At 36.5% G+C, this 19,776-nt stretch overlaps 1 protein-coding gene across 1 annotated transcript in view; it reads right to left on the bottom strand.

The window, feature by feature from the left end:
- Positions 1-19,776, bottom strand: part of STARD9 (StAR related lipid transfer domain containing 9) — a 101,479-nt gene that overhangs the window by 34,193 nt on the left and 47,510 nt on the right. Inside the window, exons 8-20 of the mRNA XM_027748572.2 lie at positions 16,394-16,463; positions 13,170-13,242; positions 12,195-12,262; positions 11,525-11,622; positions 11,108-11,308; positions 10,607-10,704; positions 8,380-8,457; positions 7,498-7,572; positions 6,598-6,777; positions 3,781-3,832; positions 2,744-2,881; positions 1,824-1,906; positions 698-801 (exon numbers count right to left, since the gene is read on the bottom strand). Of these exons, the coding sequence (XP_027604373.2) occupies positions 698-801; positions 1,824-1,906; positions 2,744-2,881; positions 3,781-3,832; positions 6,598-6,777; positions 7,498-7,572; positions 8,380-8,457; positions 10,607-10,704; positions 11,108-11,308; positions 11,525-11,622; positions 12,195-12,262; positions 13,170-13,242; positions 16,394-16,463 (1,318 nt within the window). The remainder of the gene's footprint in view (positions 1-697; positions 802-1,823; positions 1,907-2,743; positions 2,882-3,780; positions 3,833-6,597; positions 6,778-7,497; positions 7,573-8,379; positions 8,458-10,606; positions 10,705-11,107; positions 11,309-11,524; positions 11,623-12,194; positions 12,263-13,169; positions 13,243-16,393; positions 16,464-19,776) is intronic.

The following is a 19,776-nucleotide window of genomic DNA, read 5'->3' on the forward strand; positions in this document are numbered from 1 at the left end:
GAACTAAACCAGAATATATCTCAATTAATTTTCGATACATATTAATCAGTCTTCATCATACCAATGCTTTCCATTTCAGAAAGGCTCTGTCATAAAAGCATACACTAAACACTGAGTATGAGCAGCCCTTCAACATTTTGAAAGCAGTATATGCCTTATTTACTCTTCAGTTTAAAAAAAAAAAAAGAGGGAATGACATTGGCTTTCTGAGATGAAGGGCTCAATGAGGACTTGAACTTAAGGGAATTTATGAACAAACAAGCCTGATGTCCACAACAAATTAGCAGGGAAAGTGAATTGGTAATAATTAACTTGGCTAAATCATATCCTGAAAAGTCCATTCTGTGCACGGAAGTAAGAATATTGTAAAAATTATAGATTAGCTGTAAATCAAAACAGCTGTAATGGAGCTGTGCAAGTGAACTGAATTAAGGTTGTCTGACACTCTTATCTGAGCCATTTTCTTAATTGTGCATCCCTAAATGATTTTTCAGGTTTGTTGCTTGGGGATCTTAATGCTCTGTTTTAGTCAGTTGGCCAGTGGACTTTCTTGGACATTTTTATTTGATAACTTAACAACGTGATGGGACTTATTCTATATATAGCTTTCTTTTTGCCTAACCAAGTCCCTGGTTTCAGACATAGTCCTGCAAGAGAAATTGTTTGTTCGACTGTTTTTGCTTAGTTTTAAACTTACTTGTAAAGAGAAGAAAGGACATAATGTGGAGAATTGGTGCAATTTCCATCTAAGTTGAGCCAGTCCAAAGCTCCACAACTCCGAGTGGGTGGGGTTTCATTAATCTACAAAACACATGAGACAGGAAGAAAAATAAATCACAGCAACCCAGGAACTTTCAAGTTATCATTAATACCGCTGTTGTTAACTACAATGTGCAATGCTGCATAATAGCTCCCATGTGAGTTTATAATCTCACACTTCTGCTTGGTCTTTGATAATGAGCAAAATTGCTAAGTATTTGTTACTGAGTATATCTCTTTTTGCAGCTCTATTTTAATGTACTGCATGTTTCATTAATCAAGAAATTAAGAAGGAAAACAAAAAAAAGTTAAGCCCCTTATCTCAACTACAGAAGTGAGTACAAAAAGACAGTTGAGTGGAAGGTATAAAATGTTACTACATGAAAATCCATTCTAAAAGGTGGATTCTTGCCAATATCAGTTGATAATATGGTTAACCCCTAAACCAGAAAATTTATATTCCTTAAATTTGGTTTCACAGTTATATTTGCTAATAATTTTAAGAATTATCTCATTTTTAAAATATTATTGAACTAGCTAACCAACTAATATCTTAGAGTAGTTAGTTCCTGAGCTTAACATACCAAGAAATATTTTATCTATTTCTGATGTATGTAAAAGTTAAGCGCTTCCAAAGTCAGTAATACTTAAGTAAGTAATCCCATAAATCTTCATTTCTTCTAGTATACCTCGTTCAAGACAGTGAAATGACAGAGAAAGAAGATGATTCAGAAAATTATCAGATGTGGAAAGATTCTTAAGTGGTCTTTTCGCTGCAGCATTCTGCCTTTTTGTTTCAATCCTACTGTAGTCATGACTAGAAATAGGAAACACTAAATTACTCAAGGGATCTGCATCATCTTTTGCTAAGCACATCTGAAAGAAGTGCTAGTGTCCTCCCACAAAAGGTTTCGTGTCATTACAGACCATTAGATGGAGGAAATGAAGCAAGTGGATATGATGACAAGAAGAAATATTATCTTTATCAGGCTGGCTTTTAAGAAGAAAAAACCCAGGAAAATAAATGAAAAATTAGGCGAGAAAAATACAGTTTTAGGACTTACCGATCTTCTTTGTCTTAAGATAGCAGCTTCTGCTGGGTGATTGAATCTAAACTTATGAGACTTGCCAAGGACAACAAGGGCCCCTGTGAAAAAAAAAATAAATTAGACATTTACAGAGAGAATTCATCAAACTACTACAGAATAGTTTGTTAAAAAAATGAATTCTGACCAACAGCTTTCTCATCATAACAGAACAGGGAACTCTTTTAAAATTTGCCACTATGGAATGGCAGAATTATCATTCTGTAATAACCGCATCCAAGCAAACTAATCTTCTAGATCTCTGCAAACCAAAGATAACCGTAAATTCCCTGTTCACATTAAAGGACAGCATGACTTCATACCAAAAACTTAACCAGCCCACTGCTGAAGACTTGTTTTTACACTATCTTCTTAAGAATCTAGATAACTGCAAGTTCACAGAAGCTGAATTGTTATTTTAAACAACCTAAAAATATGGCAGCCTGATCCATTTAACCTGAATTCATTCATCATCGCCTATGACTTAGTGGCTTGTAGCCTCTACCTAACTACACTGTGAAAAAGCTGAAGGTCATTTCAACCATGTTATATAATTGCCAAAAAACCCCTTCAGTGGTCAGCTGGCTTAGAGCCAGTATCCACTACTTTACCCTATAGTGCCTCTGAATACAGGTGTTCCCTTTTCAGAAGGCTACAGACTACTGTTGCCAAAAGGAGTCAGAATATTGTCACCAATGTCTTAATTTTATTTCTGTGGGGCCGTTAATTTATTTGTTCCAATCTGGAAGCTCTAGCCATGGATCAAACCTGGGCAGCAGTAGCTGACTGAGAGATAGATTTTTTTTTTAGATCTGCTCAAATTCCATAAATCCTTGTCTGTGAAATCCAGTGGTAAGTTAATTATAACATAGCATTCACAGAAAAAAAACAAATCTTGCCTTGTGACAGACGACAGGATCCAGTGACTTCACATCCATTCACAGAGCAGTGTGCGCCTGGAACTGGTCGCAGGGTCACGATCCCACAGTTGTTGTCTATCATACAATGATTCCTTTCAATCCACTGTCCCTGCAAAACTACAGTGTATAGATTTATCTCACCTGTTGAAGAGGTTATTTTCCTCAGGATAGAGTACCACACACTGTTTGACACTATGCACACTTCACAGAGAACTACATCATGTGCAGAACAAGGAGATTAAACTGCCATCTTTGACTGCTAGTCAGGCACTTGGTCACAGAAAAAACTTATTATCAAAACTTATTATTTAAAATAGTGAGATTGTTTCTTTATTTCTAGTTCTGGAAAACTATACATCACTTTCTAGTTTGTGAGCTGATGTGCAAATTTTTCTATTGTGCTGAATTTTCTTAATGCCATTATGGAATTTATTCTTTATATTTTACTGATCTACTGGCAGAAAATAAACAAACTTAACCAAGCTTAGCAGAACCTAACCAAAGCTGAGATTTTACAAGGTTTCCAATTTCAGTATAAAGTTTTAGTTCTCATATTATCTAGCTCTTGAAATTGACTGCTAAAATTAAAAGTAGAAATTAAATTAAATAAAAGATATTCGGAATAATTTGGATTTTATACCTAAAACATTCTGTCCAAGTAGAGTTGAAAAGCATTTTCAATGTCTCATGATCACTTGTGCCACTAGTTTAGGATAGAATATATGAGGATTTGGATGTTAAATGAAGATATTTTTAAACTCTAGTGTAGTATTTCACAAGTGGGAAGAAAATTCTGAAGACATCTCAATCAGGTGAAGACCACTGACTTTTCAGACTCTTAAACAAAAAATAATCAACATATTTTAGCCAACTTTAATAATTAGTCTTTTCTACTTACCTTCTTCTACAAAGAAAGCTGACAAACAAACATTACCTAGCTATTACACATGACAAATGTAAACCTCTTGGTTTGACCTGACTGTATCATAAAATAATTTGTAATATCATTCTCTTACCAATGTCTTGATCTTGGTCTGAATCACTTCTTCCAATTTTGGTTGTTCCTTCCTAAAACAAGAAAAGAAATAATTTAAAAGTTGCTTGAGGAAAGTGGATTAAATATACTAATTAAAAAAGCTTTGGAACAATATCTTAGCAAACACCTGAAATAAACTGCCTCTCAATGACTGCATTGTTTGAAGCAAACACTATGTAATTGTAATACTTCAGTCTGCTGTCCCCCCTAGCGTTGTAATTACTTCTCATCATGCAGCTATGTCGGCTTCTATGACTCCAGCAGATGAAGTAACCCCTAATAGATGACTTTTGGACTGTGCTTGAGACAAATATTTTAAATATGAACACGCATAGTGATGCTTTGAACTTTTATAGTGAGACTTATTGTTTGTAGAAAAGCAAGTATGCTTTTAATAAATTTCCATGCAGAAAGAAAGAAGTTGCAACATGATTATTCGCTTAACTAGGCTTTTCAGATACAAAAGTCATAGAATTCCTAATTTGTAAGGGCACTTTGTCATAGTTTATGAATTCTTCAATCTAACTACTAAGGAAGAACTTTTTTCTGAAAATTAAATTACATCTATGAAAAGTCTTCTTAGTGCTTATGGTATGTGGGCAAGTTCTCAAACTTGAAGATTCAATAACTCCAATGAAAGGAACAAAAGTCTACAGAATACAGTATTTCTATGGTACACTGCAAATACCAGTAATTTAAACAATACCATGAGGAAAAAAAAACCTACCAAAAGAAGCCAATCAATTTACCATCTGTCAATTACCTTCTGTTACCAGTTCTACACTTTTTCTTAGGAAATCCACGCAAAACAATTTCTGAATTCTGAAGAGAGACTATACTTGGTTGTGGTAAAGTGATTAGTAAACGCACTCTAAAATTACTTTAGTGGCAACTCTTTGGGTCATATTAAAATTAAGTATGGACAATAAACGATGTGATTTTTGTATTCATATTAGAATAAATTGAATATGCTCTCTTCTCCGAGCATATTGTAACCTAGATTCAAAGATGAAGCAAGAAGCAGTAATCAGAAGCCTGAATGCTGGGAAAACAGAAGCTGTACATCTTTTACTAAAACAATGTAAAGAAAAAAGGTCAATTAATTTATAGGAAAACATACATCTTCTATTAGTGAAAGCCAGAAAATTAAATGTAGGCACAGCATTGATTAGTGCAATTAATATTATGGAATATCAAGAGACTAAAAGAGTAACACAATATTTATTCTACATGATCTGAAAACTGCTGCCATGACCTCTCTCTAGAAGTACAATGTAAAGTGCTATTATATGTTTAAACCCTGTTATGTAAGGAACTGCTAACGTTTTACCTTCTTGCTGTTCAGATGAAGGTAACAGACACCAGAGACTAAAAGATGTAAAGCACAAAGAAAAGAAAAGGCAGCATCTAGGAGCAAAGAAAGAAGGGACAAAGATGTTAGTGTGACAGAGACACAAATGACTTCAGAAGGTGACCCTTCAAACCAGGTTACTCCGTTAAAATGAATATATTTATATTACTTTAGTTGTTGTCAAAATTAGTATGGGAAAACATTTGCTGTTTCCAAAATGGCACATAACATTAAAACATTTAAGTAGTAGCAATTGCTTCTAATAAACATTTAATGTTAATGTAGGGTTGAGTAGTTGAAGTTGCATGTTGATCAGCACTGGATATCATTACTTGGTCCCTAATTATTACGTGGTACAATTTCTTTGTGCTGGAATAAGAAAAATTAGTCAAGTTTCTCTTCCAACATGGTAAAACAATAGTATGATTTCTGTTTGAAATATTTGTTGTAATTTTTAAGAGGAATAAAAAAAATCCTCTGTCCTAAACTATATCAATGACCACAAAATCTAGTTTGGATAAAGATTTTTTATTAGTAGACAGATACATGATTTTCAAACATGTTTAACACGTTTTGGCAATGAGTGCACCTCTGTGGAGGTGCCCATCCATCATTCCTTTCACATTAAACGGCAGAAATATTTCAGTAATTTCCATTCATTTAAACAACATAAAAAAGTTAAACTCCAGTTTAGTACTGACTTACTAAAATAAAAAAATCCCTAAAACTATTTGACCTAACCATGCACATCATATGCCACAATGTGCAGTAATATAGACACAATGTTATGAAAGTTTCTTGGTGAAAACCTTGCCTTAAATGAGCAGCTACAAAGCAAAATAGTATCTATGAGGCTAGGATTTCTACCTGATCTTCAAAAATAGCTACTCAAGTAGGATCACAAGTAATTACCCTTCATGCTACACACCTGGAATCTACTTGGCAGACCTGGTAGGCCTAAAAGAAATATGTTGAAGTCACTGGCAAAGTGAGCTTGTGTTTTTTAAAGCTTACTTTTATCTATATACATAAAGGCTATTCCAGTCTTAAGTATACAAATATTTCATAAAATGTGGACCAGTATGTCTGGTATACTTTAAGCACCATCCTTTATGTTTACACATACGTGCTTTGTGGACAAACTGCTAATGCCTAATTTGAGTATTTTGCTTTGCTTGTGATACATTATCAAATTTTTTGCACATGCATTCATAAGAGATCAACTTATATTCGTATATGAATATAGGGTCAGCTCACAAATGAATTCTTTTCCTTCTCCATTTCCATGTATTTTCTGCTTTTTTCCCCCCATTATATGTCTTGTGATCTGAGACCTTCAGTTTTTGATAGCTGTTGTTGTAATGCCATCCTAACCACCCTCCATTTCCAAAGAAAACAAATGTTTTCAAATTAAAGAGTAAAATAAGACGAGTGACAATATCTCACCCTGAGATGATACAGCACCACTCCTGTGCTGAGGATATCATCATCCATGGCCATTAGATGAGGTAGACTAGAATCTATTGTTACTCCAGCTTTTTCTTTGTTGATGTCCACACTGTATTCTTCCATGATGGCTTTCCTGTCTGTCCACTTACTTGTCCAGTCTTTGGTCAATTGCTCAATCTTAAAGAATAGGAGAGGAAACTGTTTCACTTACTAACAGAATAATTTTTCTCATTCATAAATTTCTTCAGAAAGATCAGCATTTTTTCCAGTTATTGGATGCAACATTCTTTCACCAGTTGCAATTAGAAATAAACCAGGTGTACTTCTAATTGCAGCACATTTCTGTGGCAACAAAAAAACTGGGAAAAAAACTGTACTACCACCAAGTGAAGCCAGTTTAATCTGCTAGAGTCTCATTCCCATAATGTCAGACAGAGGCATGATCATGCTAATAAGTTATTTTGCCTGGTTTTGAGCAAAACTTACACTTAAGGTCTCCCAAACCTTTCCTGGTCACCAGTGACCAAATCTTTTTAGTAATTTTAGTGAGTGCACAATAATTTCATTTGAATAAATTGGAGGAGTTTAATCTTAGAAGGGACAGACTCCGTATAATTAATTACTGTGGTGTATTGAGACAGCTTTCAAACAAGGAGTAGATTGTGCAGACTTAGTGATACACAATGCACTAAGTCCCATTAAGGACACAAGACTTTCATTATAAATTGGTAGAGTGCGCTTAACATGGATTAGGGTGTCAGTTTCCTGAATTTTCAGAGTAAAAAGGAAAGGATTAAGCCAATAACATTTTCACTGCAGTTTCAGAACTACAGCAGTGTTATTCCCCTGGCCTAGTGAAACAGTAGATAATTAAAGCATCAAGTAAATCATACACACCTTCATTTCATTCTGAAGGACCAGTTCAGTCAGATTTCCATCCCTGTCATCACTCCAAGATGGACTGGAATTTCTCTATATAAACAACAGCCACCAAGATCTACATGTTAGTTTCCTTATTCACAACTGGCAGGCATATCAGTTCACTCTCCAGCATTCCAAAGTGATGAACTCAGGAGAAGGAAAGACAAAATACACATGCTCCCTTCTAGCACCTAGCCTACATTTCTAGCTATTGTATGCAATTTTTGGGGTAAAGAACTGGTAAAAAAGCCATAACAGAGCTTTATTTGCACATACTTCTGTGCAAATAAATCATGGAGTGTAGTTCCTGTCTCTCCCAACAAAACAATCTCTCCATGGCTTGGAAAACCAAGACACTATTATTATTCAAAAGGAGAAAAACATCAGGGATGTAATCTGTATTGTGAGGGCTCACAGATGTTCACAAGTTCTTTTGGGGGACAGAGCGTTCAGGCAGAGTAGAAGCTCCAAGATACTTTTGAGGTCACTAGTTCACAAGTCTGACAGGAAAATTACATCAATGATTAATATTTTGTACTGTTTTGGTGTTTCCATATCCTTAACAATAAAATACTTCTATTTCATGGTATTTGTGGACAGGAAAACCATTCAACTCCATGAAAAAAAAATAAATCCTTTTGAATGCTGCTTATACTTCAGGTTCATCAATAATGACAGAAAACGGAGAAATTACAGAAATGCAGTTAACCTTATAATAATTGCAAAATCACCCAGACAACAGTTTAATTTCCCTCCAGTTACAATAAACATGGAAACATACACAGATCAGATTAAAGTAAGCAACTGTAGCTCCCTGAAGTACCATAAAAGCTGCAGTGGGGCCGCATTGCTACATACCAGTTCAAAGCTCAGCAGCATAGCTTTCAGCCTGTCAATCTCCTCTCTCAGTTCTCTGATCAGTTTCACATTTGCATCCTGAAACATTGAGACACGGACCATTCAGAAAAATTCTCAAAAAAATTCTAGCTAAAGAAGTCAATGCAGAGATATTCAAACAGCCAGGAGGAGAGGAGAACAGGCACTCTCGCAGCAATACTTGCTTCACTCGCCAGGCCCCTTGGATGTACTGCCTAGGGGCTGGTGGTTCCCAGCTTCAATAGGTTCTCTTTTCCCATAAACTTTGCTCCGTCTCTCTTCTGAACACAGACCTACCACAGCATTTGTTCCCATCATGACTAGCTGGATACGTCACTACTTTTAAGGATCTACCTTCAAAATTGTTACAGTAAGTCAGAAAAATGCTGTTATTTAATGCTGATATATAAAATCAGACTAATGGGGACTACAACAGGATGTCACCAAGCATGGTATTAAAAGCTCTTGCAGCTGATACACAAAGAATTTCCTGCCTGCTTGTGTGGAGGCATTTATCTCACTCTCAGAGTAAGCACCTCTGCACTGGCACTTTCTGGAAACCAGCTTTTTAGACAGTTCAGGGAAACTCTTCAGTAAAGAATCAATTTTTTCTGGGCTGCCAGTGACACTTTGGCTCACATCAATTTGTAAGACTGAAGAGCTGAGGAGAGTGATGGGAACCCGAGCTGGGAGGCTTGTATGTGACAAGAGGCTTACCCAGGAGTGTTTACTTGCCTTTAGCCTGTCACAGAGTTGAGAACTGCTGCTGACAAAATTAAGCACACTATTTCTGCCACTAGTGATGTCAGAAGGTACTGGTAATACAGATGCAAATTAAGTTTGGGAAACCTTGGATTAGAAGGGTTTAATTCTGCCCATATTTAACAGAGTATTGTTAGGAAAGCAAATAAGTGAAGTACATCTCTAAGATTCTATGCTTTTATCTACAGAAAAAATCTTGATACACTCAGGCCAAAGCACAAAAGAATACTACTAAAGCTGTAAAGTCAATGACAAAAAGATTAAGAAATGCTGGAATCAGGACATTTTTGAAACCTAAACTCAACAGATATGCCTTAGATGGATACACTCTGATTCAGTCCTTAAGTTACTTGATCCCATGTAAAGGCAGCCTCATGCAGAAGGCCAGGTGAAGCACACTCAGTTAGAGACCACCAATTCAAGAGTTTTATATTTCTAGCATATGTGATTGTAGATCTTGATTACTATGTGTTATTTGAATTTTGCTACGAAGACAGACAGAATTATGCATTTCCCCATGGATTACTTTTAATGCTGGTTCTTATCACTATAAGTGTCTAAAACCTCCACGACTACTAATCAATCTGTTTTAATATCATGTCTATGATTGGGAGAGTTTAAGTTTTCACATTTAATAAATGTGTACCAGGGGTAAGGGTGGAAAAAGAGAAAAAAGCACACATTGAAGGTTTGCTTTAAGCATCTGGACTAGCATTGAACAAGAATAGTATAGCAGGGGCAGCAACAGAATACAGCCCTCGAATGCAGCATCTGACTCTCCCCTCAACAGTCTCCCATCTTTTAACTTGTGCAGCCTGTGAAAGACCTCTGTAAAATTGAACAGAGGGATCTGCCACACAGTCAGAGTTCATTCCTGGAACAGGCCTGTTTTGTGCAATGAATGAAGCTGGGGTTCTGTGGTCACTATCGTTCCCATGTATTTAAAGACTTAATTATTTTTGTGTACTAAAAAGAAGACAAATGGAGACTACACAGGCTATGTTAGGCCTGGTATACTAACTTTTGAATTCTTGATGGCAACCTTAACAGTGTTCATTTAACTTGCCAAAGGAAGGGTTTGCAAGGGTTATGCACTTACAGTAACAGGTTAAATGGTAACAAATAGTCATAACAGATCTGTAGCTCTACCAATATTTATGATAAAGACACAGATTAAACATACATGTCATACCAATTCAAGAGAAAGATGATTGAAATTCACTGGACAGAGATGAAGAATGTAAAATAGGTGTGAAATTCTAAATGGTTTAAACTTCAGGGAATCAAAGAAATTATTTCTGTCATATCCAGGCTCTTATTTAGCTGTCATTAACATGGAAAAAAAAGAAGCAAGAGTTTTATTCACAGAGCAGATATTCTGAATAAACCTTAAACAACACATGTAACAAAATGGGACAAAAATGAAAAGCAGGACTCAAGGCCTCACCTCATTCACTCTGGGCTTGTTAATAATATTTTTGGCATTTGAAGCATATCTCAAAGTACTCATGGTCTCATTGTAGCTGGAGCTGGCAGGGGAGATAGCTACAGACAGAAGACAATCAGAAAAGAAACACAATTTCAAAAAGTAATCAGTTTAACCCATCATTTTTCAAAAAAGTATATTTTTTGTTTAGTCTTGCTTCTTTAAAAACAAATCAGAAAATATTCTTAGGGTTATTTCATTAAAATCACAGAGAATGTCTTCTAAAGGTTGTATTTATAACTGAACGAACACTTAAAATCAAAGCTATGACCCTGGAAACTCTTAAACTTAACTTCATGCACAACCAGCTGCCTTTTCATTTCCTGGAGTATTCTACGAAGTATTTATGAAAATGTTTACTAGGACAGATTCGAAGTGGTATAGCTGTCTTCTCACTGCAGTAGAGATGTATATTAAAGATGCAAGGTAGTGATGTTAACAATTAAGAGAAACCAAACTCACTGGCAATCATAATGGTTTTGGAGTTGCCCCCCAGACTATCCTTCAGAAGCCAGGTGAGGATGGAGTCACGGTATGGGATGTAAGCCGGCCGCCTGGTCCCACTGACGCTGCCTGTGGAAGGACTGTCTGCATGACTGCTCTCCCCTTCGCTTGCTATGGTGTTAATGCTCTGGCAGCTGCTGAACATCTGTGAATTTTGTGCTGAAGGAGAAATACCACAGAACTCAGGAAAGGGGTTATTTTTTCTCCTGTCATGGCTATTTAATTTTCTTAGATGTCATGACAGTTTTTGAAGACATCACAGCTGCTCTGTGCAGCTTTTTATTGTAAATGCAAATAACATGAAGACACAACACATGGTAAATGAGTCATGTGCTTTTATCACTACCCTTCAATATAAAGAACTGATGGGCTTACCTAAAGTGGATATGACAATTCCAAGTGTCACTAATGACTTGTTAATATTGGCACCTTCGGTAATTCTATCTTTACAGTAACTGGGATCAGCTCTTTCACTGTAGCATGTAAGCATGAAAAAGACAATGCAAAATAAACAAAAATGATTAATTATGAATGTACAGTCGATATGAAAACATCATGTATTTTCTAGAAATAAAAGAAAATATAAATGTTGAGCTTTGCAATTAAAAAATTAAATTCTTTGAATATTTCATATTGCCCTCTATTTCAAAAAGTCCAAACAACCATGAGCAAAGGCTATTGGTGCAAGATTCTGTTAAAGACACACCAAAAACATAAACTCAAGTCTGAACTGGGCAACCCAATCATAGTGGTTCTGACTGTACACAAAAAACCATACATTTCACAACTCTGCAAGGGTAGACTGGCCCAGTACAAAAGTCCCCTCAATTCTACTTTCTCTGTTCATACATGCATGGCAATTCACATTCTTGAGGGAAAAAAAAGTTCTGTTCTAAAACTCTTCAGCATGACTTCCATTTTTCTGTTCTCTGTCACATCTAGTACAACCATATGTTCCTCACTGAAATGCACTGCTAAGATTAGAGACTTAGGAACTTTTGGAACATGAATAAAATTACCTCTTTGCCCCTCAATATGTTATTACCTGCCTGCAAGGTCCACTAAGTTGATCTTGCTTGAAATTTCAGAGGGTAGATTGTTCTCCAGTATAGCCTGGAGAGAAAAACACAAATAAGGAAGATTATTCCTCTTAATTAATGAATGAAAATAAAATTGATGTGCTCTTTCATTTGAAACTGAGTTGTACATATGACTGTCTCACTGCCTTTCTTTGTGACCTTGAACCTCTGACTGTGTTCAAACCATTATCTCAACAGCTTTCTCACCGGACAGAGAAACTACCCTCTTATGCCAATTTCCTCTTGAAAAAAAACTTTACTGCCTAGTGACTGTGAAAGGCTTTCTTGTAGATCTTGTAGAGTTATTTTCCATTAATGTATTCCAAAGGTCTTTTGTGAAACTACAGAAAAATATCCCAAAATGTTCTGTGATTACAGGATGTTAGAAGTGTGAGATAGAAAAGGTCTATTGGATCACTAAACGAGTTCCCTGCCAGGAAAGGATATAACTCCTCCAGAGAAAGGCTGCATTGTCTCTGAGAGAGTACTGGATGCCAAATGCTAAAATACAAGGACATCTAAAAAGCTGGACAGATACAAAATTTTGGTGTTAAACTAATGTTATACTTCAATTAAGCATCTTAAACAAGCGTGACAAAACATAACTTCAAGCATATTCACACGCAATTTCCACAGCGTTCTAGAAGGGGTATTGCATTTCAAAGAGCTGATTAAAACTGAAAACATTTCTTTTTTAAGTGAGTCTTTGGCATCACTTCTGACTATAAGCTTGCACAAAGGAACAGAATACTTCAGTAAACACTCAGCACATCAGGCTGTGTAGGAAGCGTAACACATCTGCAGCGTGATCCAAAGGAAATAAGTAACAGCTTCCACTGAGATTAATACAAACAGCACAAAACAATGACAAGTAAACAATTCACAACACAGTGAACAATGCTTTTGAGTGTGAAAAGGAAGCTGAATTATTTTTAGCTAACCTGAGTGTAGTGGATGGTGAAGATAGCATGGGATCTGCTGCTGGCACTGTGAATATGTGTAGCTGCTGTGATTCTAGAAAGAAGAACAAACCATTCAATTGCAACTGGTTACTTCCCAGTATTCAGGGAAATAAAAAAACAACAAATACAGCAGATAAGTGAAGATGAAGGAATGCGAAACTCAGAGAACACGGCAGGCTGCATTCTTGGATCTGATCACAGAGCATTTGGCAGAGAACCTGGAAGGGCAGAAACTGAGGATTGATTAGAGCTGTTTCTGTCCACCAGCAGCACTCTGAAGAATATTTTAAATACCTTAAAGCAGCTTTACAGCACAGGTGTAGGGTGTTGCATAAGCATAGAACGCAGCAGAGAAGTACAGCCAGCAACAGCATCAAACAGTTCACCCTAACATCACTGAATGTACCAGCCCAGCACATTTTCTCCATATTGTCCCCATTTTTATTCCTTGGCACTTCCTAAGGGTCCAAAAAGCTTCATACCCCACATCTGGGGCTCTTTTATGTCAAAGGGCTGATACGGTTCTTTTACACTGTTAGAGGAGTCCAGTGAGATTAACCAGTCTACCCATGTGAGTACTAAATGAATACTGTAATTCACTGTGTGGTACTTGCTTGATTTTATGACATGGACAGATCGGTCACACAGCTCTAGTGCTCTGACCTACTGCACTCTGGCAAGTGGGTACCAGGCACAGGAGCAGGAGAAGCAGCACCGTCCCACTGTCTCTGTAATGCAAACTTTTGGAAATTCTACTTTCTTTATTGTTGTTTTAATTAGATAAACCCAAAGAAAGCAGGATTTTGCTAGGGCAGAAGCCAGGTCACAGATCTTTTTCTTTTGCCGCTCTTGTAGCTTGCCTTGAGTATCAGCTACACGTACAGCCTTTAGCATCACTTTTGCCAAGTCTACCCTCAGCAACAGTAGGTAAGTTTAGCAGTATAGAATAGGACTGTGGTACCATGCTTTTTTTACGAGCCCAGCTGTCAGAGTACTGCAGAGACCAGTTGCACTAGAGAGCAGAAAGCTGCAGTTGTGCATACACTGTTGAGCATCCAGAGCATGCGGGTAAAGGCAGGACTTTCCTCCCTGTTGTTCTCTGCTCCCTACACGTCCTCCATAGCCACGTGAGCAGGTTTTGCCAAAAGCTACAGGCAGCCTAGTGCATCACGGTTGTAAGTGAGCCTAAGCTGAGGTAGCAGGAGAACATAAACTAGTCTCCAGATGTTGGAGGAGGAAGACAATTAGGTAAAGGGCAGATGACAGAAAACAGCTCTACAGTGGGTAGAGAATATAAGGGAACAGTACCAAAGTTTATAAAGCAAAAGAGAAAAAGAAAGTGCCTCAGGATTCGGAGGAGAAAGTACTAGTACTCACTTCTCACCTCCAACAATATGCAAGATAATTGGAGGGCTAGTTCACATCTCAACTACACACAACCCATTTGAACATTTTATGGGAGAATGTATGTGTTAGTTTTTCATATATTCTATTATGTCATGGTGTGTGTTGTACATTTTAATATTATTAACTGTTCTGGTAGTATTATCTAGATTCACTGGTTGTTTACAGTGCCAGGACTGTACTTTTGGAAATTTGCATTTGCTGCATTATAAAAATTTTAATCTTAAACATTTGAAACTGAGTCTTGTAAAGTGTCAAGAGAAAAAAAACAACACTGAGAGTAACAACAAAAATAATGATTGCATGTCGAAAATCATATTTATTTATTTTACAATGGGCAAGCGTACCCAAAGCAGGTTGACCTGATAAAACCAAATGGTAGAAAAAATGCCTTCAGTAAACTCTGATTGCTATTAGTACAGAGGATATCTATCCTCTGTCCCATGAAATGCACTACCCATCTGCATTTCCCTCTTATCTTTCCTGTATAGTCAGATCTGGAGCCATCACGCCCCATCTGCTCCTCTCCTGCCTCCTGCCATATGGGGCAATTGCAACCTGTTCACCACTTTCTTTATCCCTAAGATCCTGCTGAGGTTCATTTGGCATAATTTCCCAGACTGCAGATGTTTTAAATGAGTTTGATTGTATTTATGATGCGCTGATAAATACACTGCAGAATATTTAATAAAAATAAAGACTATAGGAAAGCAAGAGTCTTTTGTATATTCCAAATAAGTTTTGGAAGAAATACTCAGAAAAAGAAGTTGTTGCTTTGTTTCATGCAAAGGACATAGTCGGAAACTTCAGCATCACAAAAACTTACATACAAAATATTGCACCTCTGACTTTTTTTTTCTTTACATCTTCAATTTCCTTAGCTATGAGACTGCTGTAGGATTACACTAGTAGACAGACTGGAATTTTGTTGTTCTGAAATAGTCTATTCTTACCATAGAGCTGCGTCTACTAATTGCTACAAGCAGAAGCAGCAAAACTTAATCCTGATGTATATTCTACGTTTTTTGTGATAATGCAGCTTAGTTTCTATTTACTTCCCAGCATCACTGTTATTCTAAAATCTTGACTATTTTATGATAGGACTTAATATCAATTTTAGAACTGTGATTTGCATTTGGAGGATCCTTTCAATTATGACTTTTTCCATTGCTGCAATGGCACTTGTAAAAATAGTCAAGGCTTCTTGTTGAGAAGATAAAGAACTGTCTTGACTAAAGAAAGCCAAAATCATTGACTTCACCAGTGTGCCAAATCCCGCAGTTCTCTCATAGCAAACACACATGATTTTGGGCTAAGAACTTTTAAAAATATTAATAGAAATTAAACCAAATAATTATAAACCAAATACTTCTGGAAAATAAATAAATATACACTATATTTTCAGCAGTTTTAGATAACTAAATTAAACTAACAAGAGAGTTGAAAGCTATGCAGTCTAAAGTGTCATGAGCAACTGAAGGGGAAAAACAGATGTCTGTTTACAGCAAAATGTTTTCTTGGCTTGCATCTTTTATCACGGACAGATGGTTGAATTTTGTGGGTAAGTCAGTATGGAATCAGTTTTGAAGAAACAACTTCGTGAGTGCTTATAGCTCTTGCTGTGGATAATATGAGGATGCATAACATCTTATGTGTATGTTCTATGCAAGATCAGCAAATCTGACATCCTGTCATGACAAAGCATTGGCAACATGGTCAGTAAAATAAACATCAATGAAATTAACACACGGTGGAAGAAGTGTTAAATACAGATGGAGCTGTTTTGTTACATAAAATACCTTTTAGCTATTCCTTCTTCTAGAAGTTTTACAACTTGCTTGTAGTCTGTAACTAAATGATGAGACAATCCTGCCAAAGATTCAAGAAGAGTTAAATATATAGTTTTCTCAGGAAGTTTCAGTCAGTTAATCCAACAATTTACTCAACATCAGAAGCATAAGGATGTTCTGCTGAGATGACAGTCTATTCTAGAAGTAGTCTCTTAACTAGAGTAACTTTTATTTTAGAAAATAAAGTTTAATATTGCAGTCCATCCTTCAGTGATGCACTGTGCCTTCAAAGTGCAGATCTTTTTCCAACTTGTCTGCAGAACAATATTATTTAAAAGCCAGTATAACTCTAACTCCATAATAAATGTTCAGCTATGTCACTCCTACTAATTGGGTACAGATCCTGTAAAAAAGCTTTTTGCCATTGCCTCTGGATAATGGTTCTGCTCACACAACTAACAGAATTCAGAACCAACTAACCCCTGTGAATATTCACCACTTACTTAGTTAGGCTTCAGCCTACAGTTAGAAGTCTTCACGCACTTTTCTCCTCAGAGGGTTTTTGAGGGATCTCTCAAATAACTGTATGAAACATCTGGCCTTTTCTTGTCTTCTGCTTTCAGTTTAGGCTTTAGTTTGTTTGTTTGTTTTGTTTTGGGGGTTTTCTATTTGATTTTATTTATAAGGGGGGGAAATCCATCAAACAAATGAAAGAAATACTGCATTCAGAGCCTGCTGTGTTAGAGGGGTGGTCGTGACTAAGCAGGCCCCAGTGGAGGGCAGTGTGCTGCTGTGCTGTACCAGCCCTGCCAGCTCCTTGCAAAATGCAAATTCCAGCAGACATACAAACTTATCCTCAACAGGCTTGTGTTTCCCATAATCCAGTTTAATATGCCTCATTTCCACTTTATGGTGATGATTATTTATCATTTGTACTGCAGTGACTCCTTAAAAAACACCTGAGCTAAGAAGCAAGTCTTCATCATACAATACCCAGTAAAATACTCCTGTGCAAAATGTTTTATCTCACAGCTGGAATCCAGGGTAACTTTCTCCCCCCACCACAGATTTAGGTTTGGCTAGTTTTACTACAGACCACAAAAGTGTGGGTGAAGACAAAGTACTGAAAAAATTTGATTTATTCTGATCAAATAATTTATCTACTGCTAGAATGCAAGTCAAGATTAATGAAAAATTCAACAGGACTGAAATAAGTACTTCTGACATTGTTAGAGTCTATTCTCACAGGATAACAGCTTGCATAACTTCAAATGAAGACAAAATCTAAGTCAAAGATGGGAATTTACTTTAGTCCTTTAACAACTGATACACATAAAAAAGAAAGATTTTTGGATCACCCATACTTTAAGACAGCCCCTCACTGCAGCGTGCATGCATGCACACTTGCACACACACATTTGAAAAATGATTTTCAAACAAAAGTATTTCTTCTGCTCTCTAGTGTCCCTTTACAATACATTAATTCCAGAAGTCATCACATTTTCCATTTGAGAAAGAGGCCCATTATTTTTCCAGCAGCACTGGGATCTTCAGAGCTCAGAATATGGAAACTATCTACATTGTTTTCCCGGATCCTTTTTCAGGGTCTTATTTAACTACATAAAAACTCAGCTATAAAAAATAGAGGAAGAAATTCTTACCTGCCTACATTTCCATAAACACTGGAATAGTGAATCTAGTACAGAGTTCAAAGCATTTAGTTTTTTGATAAGACTAATGATATATTGCAAATGTTGCTTGAAAAGAAATGACGAAGTGTTTTGTTGGCTGTTAGAAAAAGAAAGGTCATTTTCAAATCCCATAGAAAGATCAAAAGCGCTTGTTCGTCTAGAAATCTGCCTTGGAGTAAGAAAGGATCTCCCTCAGAAATCTGTCTCAGAGTAATAAAATAGATTGCATCATTTCCTGATTTAAGAGAGGCTGATTCCTTAACAGTGCAACCATCTGTGAGAGGGAAGTTTGAAATGATTCCAATCCAAAGCACTGAAACACTTTCAGCATTTTAAAGGCTACAATCTCTCAGCTTTTACATGTAAAACGATGGGCTGGAAACTATTCAAAATACTTAGTGTTCAGAGCTGGGACTTCCTTAGTGGACTTGCAAATGAAAATTGCATTTCCCAGAGCATCTAAGCACCCTTAAAGGGGTTAAGTTTTCTGAGTTTAGTCTCTCTCTGTTCTTCATCCACTGCTAACTGTACTCTGGATATCACTGACACTGAACACACAACTGAAACTGATGGTACACTGGGGAGGTCCTGATCAAAGTCAGTACACCTTAAAATTGCTGATTGCTTGCAAGAAGTATGATGCAAATACAGATGCTAGTCCTTATCTTGTTTGATCTATGAAAAATAATGGAAAATTTCTGAGCCTTGTTGATGTTGATTTTTATTTCTCCCATACAGCAAATTGCCTGGGAGAGAAACACAAAACAAGCTGCCCTTCTAATAAACTTGCTGATCATTTTGATCTCAGCCACCTAGCTATTGGACATAATATTCTTGATGAATATAATACTCTGATCCTTCACAGAGACACTACATATAAAATTGCCAAAGACTACTTCAACACGTACAAGGTCCTCATTACAGAGCTCAGCAATTGTTAATCAAAGCAATATACTACCGCAGTTGAGAAGCACACTTTGCACCAGTGCTGTGAACCTCTTCATTTTCTTAAATATGATCATATTAAAATCTAGCTGACTGTACTCTTGACCTGCACTCAAAAGACCTTTGGACTTTGTCACTGCTGCTTGTTTTCGATGTGAACTATTGAATGCAGTTCCAAAATGAGCTATCACACCTTCTTTATTAGTCACTCTCCCCAACAGACACCAGAGCTGTCTAAAGTAAAGCAAACTGTCACAATTCTTAATTGCATAAACCGTACATAGGCAAATTTATTCATTAATATATATTTATATACACATCTAAAAAAACCCCAACTATGTCATCTGTTGCCCTAAGCCACTGACTCACAGAGCCTGAAATCACTTCTGTTCACATGGTCTCACAACAGCATCTAATTACATCCCATGATGCCTTCAGTAGAGAAATTACCTCATTTTTCATGCATGTGTTCAGTTTTTTGAAAAATGCGAATCATTAAAATTTTTCTTACTAGCATTAACACAATGGTTTTTGCAGGTTGTCATAACATACAGAGGGAGAGAATCTTGTAAAATAAATTATTAAAACTGAACTTAGAACTGTGGCCAAAAGTGGTAAATATTACTGAGGTTAATCCTTTGCCAATATCTTTTCCTCTCAGTTTACAAAATCTAATCAACTGGGAAGTTTCACAGCATATTTCAGAACTCTAGCATAAAACTGTTCCACTCAAAGTCTTCAGCTGTGTCTAAGTAT

The sequence above is a fragment of the Pipra filicauda genome, unplaced genomic scaffold (assembly GCF_003945595.2).
Source record: "Pipra filicauda isolate LSUMZ 115617 unplaced genomic scaffold, ASM394559v2 scaffold6_size6359152_pilon, whole genome shotgun sequence".
Lineage (NCBI taxonomy): Eukaryota > Metazoa > Chordata > Aves > Passeriformes > Pipridae > Pipra > Pipra filicauda.